At 41.0% G+C, this 10,000-nt stretch overlaps 2 protein-coding genes across 8 annotated transcripts in view; both read left to right on the forward strand.

The window, feature by feature from the left end:
- slc38a3a (solute carrier family 38 member 3a) overlaps positions 1–1,358 on the forward strand; it is a 37,161-nt gene extending 35,803 nt beyond the window's left edge. For all 5 annotated transcript variants that reach the window (XR_014532202.1, XM_083533808.1, XM_083533810.1 and 2 more), the window contains one exon: positions 1–1,358. This exon is cut by the window's left edge. The gene's annotated coding sequence lies outside the window, so the exon portion shown is untranslated.
- Positions 1,359–2,301: 943 nt separating this feature from the next.
- Positions 2,302–10,000, forward strand: part of gnai2a (guanine nucleotide binding protein (G protein), alpha inhibiting activity polypeptide 2a) — a 38,897-nt gene continuing 31,198 nt past the window's right edge. For all 3 annotated transcript variants that reach the window (XM_083533827.1, XM_083533828.1, XM_083533826.1), the window contains exon 1: positions 2,302–3,039. In XM_083533827.1, coding sequence (XP_083389953.1) covers positions 2,922–3,039 — 118 coding nt within the window. In that variant the 5' untranslated portion in view covers positions 2,302–2,921. The remainder of the gene's footprint in view (positions 3,040–10,000) is intronic.

Raw genomic sequence — 10,000 nt, forward strand, 5'->3', positions numbered from 1 at the left:
CTTTTTCACTAGTTGTAGTCGCGTTAGACAGATCAGTAGATCGGAGTAGATTAGATGGAAGTTTTAAACGCCTTTTTGTGTCTCGTGTCAGTGGTTTCTATATCCAAGCTGCTGGTGTGTGTGTGTGTGTGTGTGTGTGTGTGTGTGTGTGTGTGTGTGTGTGGGGGACGTGAAAATATGCATATTCATATATTTTTCGCATATGGAAAAAAATGATGTAATAATCTCCTTGACAATTTATAAATGCAAAATTATTAAGATGATTAAACAGTTTTTCTAATTTAATGCTATAAATTTAGTCTATCAATAATAAATGCTTGAAATTAATAAGAAACCAAATCAAAAACTGAGATTGTCCTGCAATCCGACAGAAATAGTTCCTGGTCTGATGAATGTGTCCATATCCGAGCTACTTTTCTACTTTATTTTTCCGTGTGATAATATTATTAATAAGAATCCCAGAATTGTACGCACCCTGTGTGTGTGTGTGTGTGTGTGTGTGTGTGTGTGTGTGTGTGTGTGTGTTATGTGTGTAGTTTCTATAGCACAGTTTCTAATCCCAGCGTGATGAGTTGTATTTATAAAGCACAGGGGGATTAAATATGAAATAAAGTACTGAAGAATACTGATTCTAGATCAGATCTTGGGTCCTCGATCGATTGGAACACTGCAGGTCTGGAGGCAAAATCATCCTGTTTATAAATAATATTTTTTAATGACTGTAATATTTACGTGCCTGTATATTTTCATATCATGATTGTGATGTGCGACAGTATCTCATATAACCCTCAGTACAGGCTCAGTGTTTGAGAGAGTTATTAGGTGGTGTGTTTGACTTTATAAAAAGGTTTAATTCGTCTGTTTAAAAAAAATGGAGTGACAACATTGTTTTTTTCTAGTACAGTATTCTATCTGTGTATTTATGTGTGGGAAGTGTGTCTACTTAATCTCTGTATTCTTTAATTAATGAACTGTGTGTGTGTGTGTGTGTGTGTGTGTGTGTGTGTGTGTGTGTGTGTGTGTGTGTGTGTGTGTGTGTGTGTGTGTATGTGTGTGTGTGTGTGTGTGTGTGTGTGAGACATGATGGCATTTATAAATGATGAGAATAGGTATAAAGCCTTTATATCCCTTGTACGCATCTAGTTTGTACACTGTAAATAGGCAGAGGTTTAGTCTGATCATTAAAACAAACTATAATTTTTAAAAGTGCATTTTTTTTAAAAAGAATGAATAAAGTATGGCAGTTAAATATCTTTTATTTTTCTTTATTCCACATATATTGAGCACATGGCTGGCGGTTATTGTACTGTAAACAACGTAAAATGAATAAACATGGATGAAAGTGATGTTCTCCTCTAGCACTCTTATTTTATTCGTACTATTTTTTAATTGTCATGGCAAATAAAATGAATCAATCACTAAATGACACGAAAACACAGATCTGCATGTGAACGAGTCACGTGTTCAAATCCCAGTACCACCAAACTACCAATGCTAGCAACTTGAGCAAGACCATTCATACTAAACTGGTCAGGTTTTTTATTTTTGATTGTAGGCCAAATGGCAGAAATGTAAGTGTAGTTTACATCGGTTTTTTTATTCACTTAATTTCATCAGAGATCTCGAATGACGTCACTGATTGATTGGGTTGTTTGTACTGTGTGGCCACAAGGGGGCGGCAGAGACACGGGCTTTTTTACAAATCCTTGCTTTTGGTCAGTGTAATGAACAATCTAATAAACTAATAAATCAGGATTAAATCGTTTTATTTCTATCCAATCCGGAGTTTTGAAAAAAATTTATGTTTTTAATTATTACAATAATTATTATTATTATTATTATAATACATTTAATGTTATTCACGATAACTTCTATTCCATAAAAAAATATTTTAAATTATGGGTAATTGTAATCAAATTGAATCTATAGTATTACAGAAAAAACAACCCTAATAAAACAATTTCAATAATATGCTTTTCTTCTTCTTCTTCTTCTTCTTCCTCGTCTTATTCCTCTTATTCTTATTCTTATTATTATTCTTATTCTTATTATTATTATTCATAATATGAATATATGAATGGAATTATTTAGAATGTTAATAACATATAGTATAAAAACACTTAAAAGCGAATTAATGTTTTATTATTCAAAGTACATTTAATTTCAAATACCAAAAACTCGATCGCGTGGAATTGCAGCAGGGACTGTTAAAAATGGCGGCCGTAAAGAACACTACACTTCCCGTGATGCCATGCGGCACGGGTAAGGCGGAGTTTGAGTGCGCGCGTGTGATTTAAAGGCAGGGGGTGTGGTGAGTGGGCGGGGTTTGTGGGCGTGACAGTGGCCGTGGCAGTGAGGAGGCAGTGGGGCTCGCGCTCGGGTGTGGCGGCGGTTTTATCGATCGCTTTGAAACAAATCAGAGCGGCGCGCGACGGAGGCTAACTGACGGAGCTAACGGCGATTTGTAACGGGCTTTTTCTCTCGAGCGGTAGCAGGAAACACACGGAGATACACAACTCAGCTTTTCACTGGAGAAACTTCTAAGGAACAAATCCGTCAGAACTCCGTCTTTCCTCCGTTTTTTTCTCCCTCTTTAATTTCTCTCTGTCTCTCGGTAATGCCGTTGTGTTTGTCCCCCGCGTCATGTGCGACCTCTCATCGCGGTTCTGGTGTTTAGTTTGGGATCCTTTAACAAACACGACAGTTAGAAAAGCGCGCTGTGTGTGAAATCAGTCTCCGCGCGAGCTCCCGTCCTGTCCGTGAACTTTGTAGAGGGAAGTGAGCGCGCGTGTGTGAGTGTGTGTGTGAGAGTGTGTGTTTGTCGGAGCGCAGGCCCACTGCAGCAGGACCGGACCGGACCGGAGGTGTGTGTGTGTGTGTGTGTGTGTGTGTGTTGGTGAAGGCGGTGTAAAGTGTCTCTGATGGGCTGCACGGTGAGTCATGAGGACAAGGCGGCCCGGGAACACTCCCGGGACATAGACCGAACCCTGCGGGAGGATGGCGAGAAAGCGGCCAAGGAGGTCAAACTGCTGTTGCTCGGTGAGTCAACAACACTCTCTCTCTCTCTCTATCTCTCTCTCTCTCTCTCTCTCTCTCTCTCTCTCTCTCTCTCTCTCTCTCTCACACACTGTCTCTCTGTGATCTCTATTTCTATTTGTGTCTCTCTGTCTCACTCTTTTTCTATACTGTGTCTCTATTGTGCCTCTCTACGGTGTCTTTCTGTCCCTTCATCTTTCTAAGTCTCTTTACTTGTCTTTTTACAAGTCTCTGTGTCTCTCTACAAGTCTTTGTGTCTCTCTACAAGTCTCTCCGTCTCTCTGTGTGTCTGTGTGGTCACTTATGAAGCTGAACAAGTGGTCCCAGGTGGTGTCCGAAAATTCATAATCATCAAACTTCTTGTACACTTGGTTTTCAAGAACATGTGAAAAATGAAAGCTACATGTCTCAAGATGCCGCTCGTTCATCTCGAACTACAGAGGCTGATACAGGTGGAGTTCAGGATGCCTTGACTTTATGTCGCTGCAGTGCAGCTTGTGCGAGTTTGAAAAGAAGCCCTTTTTGTAGCGTCCTTGACGTCTTTTTAAAAAATTTTTTTATTAAAAGACAGGTGCACTAGCACCAACAATATCACTAAACCAGTAAAACTACAGCAGAGTTCATTAAGCACATCACACACAACAGTATTTTAACAGTTGACACGTTTCACAGAGACGCTTTCCGCGTCAGTACAGGACACCTCAACACCTGTCTCATGGAGCTTTCCAAACGTCCAGACTCCGACTCCATCTGTTGCGTCTCGTGTGTTACTGTTGTGATTTTTGTTGCTCAGGATTGAGAGGAACACTTTTCTCTCTACACCGCTGAGGCTTGTGTGTGCAGTAACACGTAGTGACACGATCGTAAGCAACAGAGTGATGTTCATGATGTGGAAAATCTGCTCGGGTTCCTCCTCTCATCGTGTTTTTCCCCCCACGTTGCGACACAGCGGTGATTCTCTCCGAGCTGGATGTCGACAGCATGTTCTGGTTCCTGCAGGACGTCACGCTCTTTATGCACTTTGTTCCTTGTCACACCGTGTGTACAAAACCACAGGATCGTATGTGTGTGAGGTTCTGCAGCGAGTGTGTTTCAGCAGGCATTTGGCCGTCATCCCGGGTCAGGAGGACGGTGAAATGCGACGAGGTCATGCTGTTTCGCTGTGTTTCCCGGACACACATTTTACTTCATAGTTTATTAATTAGTTTTAAACCTTCAGTAACATGTTTCGAGTTTAGGGCTAAACCCCACCCCTAATTCTGATGTCAAAAACTAGTTTAAATCGAAACAGCCACTGTTGCTCCAATCTTACCGAAATTTCATCACCTAACCAATCACATTTCACTTTTCTTGCTCCTAAAACAGACGACTGGAAACTTCATTTTCTTCTTTTGTTGTTAAAACACTTTACACGTTCAGTAAGCAGAAGCGTCCCACCCCCACCCCTCACAGATCACTGTTTATTCCCCAAACACGTCCGACTCAGGTTTCACGCGAGTTAGCGGCGTGCTTTAACACTGCGGGCCAGATTCTCCATCCTGGTCTTGGGGGCACGTAATGAAGGTGTTGTGTAATAACAGAGCTCATAAGCGCTCATCAGCTGCAGCGTTTGACTCAGCGTCTGAGGAGGACATAGTGCCACACTGGGCCAGTTCGGCTAGCTCATTACGTGTGCTAAAGCTACGCGTACCGCTAATTGCGTGCCATGTGTAGTCATTTATTTTCAAATTGCTTGTTACCACTGGGAGATTGTGCGACAACTGACTGTTGTTTCTTGTTTGTTTGTGTTAACAAAATGGTTTGTTCTGGTTTGACACGTGTCCAATGCTAAACAAATTAATATGTTGTCAGAATTTGTGTGAACACGAGCAGTCAGATTCAATTCTTATCGACAATAAGCTGCTACGATTTTATTTACACGGGCAGCAGTTGTTCCATTGTAACGGATTAAAAGTGAACACAATCAGCGACATACTACATGAAGTTCAGTTAAGACAAAAGTAACGGCACCCTATGAAAGGAAGAAGAATTTGTGTCTACAGTAGCCAAGTTGCTGCAGTGGCTAAGATGCATTACTGGAAGATTTAGCACACACTATTCTTACAAGGTGCTTTTTCCACTTTTTATTTGCAATTTTGTTCTTTTTCAGCTTGAGTTTATAAACCTGTCAGAAATATTTATAGCCGTTTGGCATGCATATAAAAACATTTACACTATCTACTTGACTAAAAGTTTGCCAGTTTTATCACAGAGGTGTGTATTATGGAGCGGTGCTGTAGATTATGTTCCTCTTGCTACAGTCATGTAGTAAATTGGTCACTTGTTGCCTGTGAGGAGCCTCGAAAGGGCTGAAACAGTGGAAACCTGGCACACAATCTCATATTCCCCTGAACGTTTTCTCCTTAAAGCCTGAAATCAGAGCGAGCCTGAGGATGGGACGAGAATGTGTGTGTGTGTGTGTGTGTGTGTGTGTGTGTGTGTGTGTGTGTGTGTGTGTGTGTGTGTGTGTGTGTGTGTGTGTGTGTGTGTGTGTGTGCAGGGAGAGAGAGCGTACAAGATACTGCTTTTGGACGATTTTCTTTCGCTTTCTTTTAGACGCTGTGTGTTTGTGCGCATTGACCTGTCGACCATGAAATTCTTCTCGAAAAGTTGATCATGGGTTTGAAACTCGGTTGTTCATGCTGAATCACTATAAATGATTGATCCAATCTCGGTCTCTCTCTCTCTGCCTCTCTCTTTCCTCCTTCCCCTCTCTCTCTCTCTCTCTCTCTCTCACTAAAAGGTTGATTAAGCAGCTCATTAGCGGAGATCTCCTCAGATTTGCGTACTTTGATCAGGGTTTAATCCGACAAGGCCGGAGCGAAATCCACCGCCGTCTGTGTTTATTTTCTTTCTTCCTGCATTTTTTCTAACTTCTTTCTATTTTTTTTCTCCCCTTTTCTCGAGGAAAATGCCCTGACTGCAGCCTTGGAGTCAGTTCACTTCACATACAAGCCTTGACATTTCTCACTGACTCCACTTTTCTCTCCACTGTCTGCTTTTTGATCACACAACTAATAGTGATCTGCCTGGACGTCCAGAACTGCTCTCTGATTGCTACATGAAATCCATTGCTGTTCATTAGTAGTGACCAGTCAGGTTGTTTCTGCGCCTGTTTGACAGTGTGTAGGTACGGAACTTACAATAGTTAGTTATTAGTTAATAGCATTTTAAATAATACTATATTATAGCAGTGTTGAGCTCTGGATTCTGATTGGTCAGGAGTTTCTTTAATAGCAGCTCTGTCAGTAGTGCAGTTGCACATCACAGACTTATTAATGGTATCGTTTCTATGGTAACAGCTTACTCATAATTTCCTTGGGTGGGGGTTTTGCAACTGCGTGAAGAAATGGGGCGAGAAACATATTTCCTGGAGACATTAGTAGAGCAGCTGATGTTTCCTCTAAAGGCCACACACACTTTTATCCAGTCTGAACCCTGCTTACGTCAGCATCTGAAGTGATGAGTATTGCTGGGAATTATTACCACTGATCAGTCTTTTCCAGAAATTGATTTCTCATCAGTCGTATATTCATCTGAAGTGTGTGTGTGTGTGTGTGTGTGTGTGTGTGTGTGTGTGTGTGTATGAGTCCTCTCTCTCTCTCTCGCTCTGCTTCTTTCTTCATTTCTGTCAGACACTGAGGTTTATCACTTAATTAACCTCACACATCTTAAACATACACATGTCAGACATCTTAAATTACACACTCTTACATGATTGCGCACACACTTTACACTGTGATATCTTCTGCACAAACAGGTTTTATCCTGCTATAAGTGCTGTGATGTCTAGGTTGATATTTGACATGACACAGCAACACAACAGAACGTTATCCCAATGTCAATCTAAAACCAGTTCTACCATCCCGGTTTTGCCACATGAACATAACCGTGGTCATGCAGCCATGCTGACATGCAGATTTCACATTACAGGTAGAAAAATAAACTTCTGTGCAGCTCTTTTACAGTAAACAGAATTACAAAAACGCACACACTGTCCATAAACACAGACACTTCAGCGAGCAGAATAAACAAACCAACAATCATTAAAAAAAATAAGAGAGGGAGAAACCACAATATCATGTATTTACATACAGACTTAACCGCTGATATTTCCATACATTTTTCTTCATGTAGCATTAGTGGAGAGCCACCGTACAAGTCTCTGTTGCTACGGAAACAATAAAGTATTAAAACAATTTTGAACTGTCTGATCGGAATTCCGAATTGGAACGCACCGTGCTCTTCTCTAATCTTTCTACTGCCGAGTTCTTTTATTTTAATATCTGCATATTTAATATACACAGAATTTGTATTTATTCTTTTTTTTTCTTTTTTTTTTTTGTATGTGCTAGCAGAATATTGGATGGAGATCAGATTATGTAGAGGGAACATTTGCGGAATGTGAAACTTTCCACTTACTTGGTGTAGTAAGACAGGTCTGAACCTGCTGCCGAACAGGTTTTTCCAGGAGTGTAACACCGCATGTTACAGATTACATTTTTACAAGGTCACAACACACAAACACACACTCTCACACACACTCACTCAACCTTGTAAGGATGTTATTAAGCTAAAGGTTGTGTTTATGTGCTGTTACGTAGTGTTATGTAAAAACTAACATTACATGCTAATGACAAGTGTGTGTTGTGCAAATAGATGGCGATGGGAAATGACTCAGTTTGATGCGTTAGGGACGTGTCCATCATCAGCATCATCTATTTTCCTGTCTGACACTGAGGTGTGTGCCAATACTTATGAGTCAGATCAAAATCATAACATTACAGCACGAATTACACAAATTAAAAGACTCTCCAAAACACTCCGGGTGAAACAGGGATGATCAACACACTACTAATACATTTTTGCATCTCATACACACTCACGTTTATAATATAAAAAAACCTCACAAATTCGCAACTTTCCTTTAAAAATACGTTTACTATTAATCACTCTCTGTTTTGCTGTCTCTCACTTTTCCCATCTCTCTCTTTAATCATTTGTTTTTAGACGACTTGTGGAGGTGGAAAGGTGGCGATTGGTTTTGATCAGAAGATGTGTGTGTGTGTATTTGTGGTCCTAAAGTGAGATTGCTTTGACCATGTTGTTGTTTTTGTTGATTTGAGTGCGGCACAGATGTGAGACGGAGTTGTTGTTAACACACACTCACTCACTCACTCACTCTCTCTCTCTCTCTTTGAGAAAGTTACTGTTTGTGTCTGTGTTGTGACTGTTTCTAACAGCATCACCAAACGCTGTCTCTTTCTGTGTTTCTCTCTTTTTCTGTGTCTCCCTTTTGCCCCGCCCCCCATAAATTATTTTTCTGTACTTTAATGCTTAAGCATTATTTTTTACTTTTAGCAATAAAGAAACCTAAAAGTCAAGTATGTCTCTCTCTCTCTCTCTCTCTCTCTCTCTCTCTCTCTCTCTCTTCTCTCTCTCTCTCTCTCTCTCTCTCTCTCTCTCTCTCTCTCTCTGTATTAAAGCTTTCTGTATTCTGTATCTGGAATGTGACACACACACACACACACACACACACACACACACACACACACACACACACACACACACCTTCCTAAATCATTAAACACATCCTCTATTTAAAGCTAACTGAGACACAGAGTCAGCATCCAAATACGTTTATTATATGCTTATTATACGTGTGTGTGTGTGTGTGTGTGTGTGTGTGTGTGTGTGTGTGTGTGTGTGTGTATGTGTGTGTGTGCTAGACAGTCATCACACTGGATTATTTGAATATTCTTTATGGCCTCTTCTATCTTTTGACTAATTTTCACTTATTGTTTTAAGATCACACTGTTCAGAGGTCATGGTGTCACTAAGCTACCAGCATATCACTCTTATAAAGAGATGGGAGGTTCATGTCCTCCTGCATTTCCTTCTCAGGGGCTGAAGGGCTTTTTACAGTGAACACACACACACACACACACACACACACACACTCTCTCACTCACATGTGCGTACTGGGTGCAGTGAGTCCAGGAAGCTCTGCGCAGGATCAGCCTGACAGCCGACCCGATGAAAAAAGTGTTACTTGACCCTCGAAACCCTCCAGCTCACATTATAGTTCTGGAGATTGGAGAATTACTCGATCGAGTACGTCCTTCTTCTTTCTCTCCTGTGTGAGCCAGGAGTTTGTTTGTCGACGCTCATAACGACATGCTACATAACCACTAAGACAGACTCACGAGGGAGAACTCAAAACTCTGCAAATTTTCCAGAAAAAGCAGAAATGGGATGTTTGTGTTGATAAAAACCACAATAAAAATCCTTGTGGCCCGTGGTTTTTCTGATCAATGTACCTGAACTTCTTCCTCCTTTTCCCTCTGATTCATGTGTGTGTACTTTCTCTGCATCACTCCTCCGGTCTATAGGATTCTAAAGTTCTCTAGATTGATGTGTAAAGGAGAAATAACTTTCGACACACGTGACTGGATGTGCTGCTGTGAGAAGTGGTACGAGTGTTTTGCCCGGTGCTAGGGCGTGATCTCTCGCCCATCTCGGATGTTAATCTTCAAAGCAGAGGTGTGAGGAGTCGGTGTGAGGAATAATCATGACTTTGACTTGACTCGGAAAGAAGCTGAAAGTGCTCCAGGTCTCCGACTGTGGGGAAAAAAACAGACACTTCTGTGTTAATCTTTTGTGTCCCTGTATTTTCTCTGTATTTCCTCCGTATTTCCTGTCCATTTACAGGCATTTTGATTTGTCATAAATTGTTGTTTTGTGTTTGTGTGTATTAGGGTGGGGCAGGCAGGAGGATTAAGTTTGATTGATGATTACCAGGCCTTTGGGAGCATGTTGAGTCTAATCTAATTAACCCTTTAACAGCAGACCTCACAGCCGGTCTTGCCTTAATTAGTTTAACTAACCTCTCTCTCTCTCTCTCTCTCTCTCTCTCTCTCTCTCT

The sequence above is a fragment of the Silurus aristotelis genome, assembly GCF_946808225.1.
Source record: "Silurus aristotelis genome assembly, chromosome: 28".
NCBI lineage: Eukaryota > Metazoa > Chordata > Actinopteri > Siluriformes > Siluridae > Silurus > Silurus aristotelis.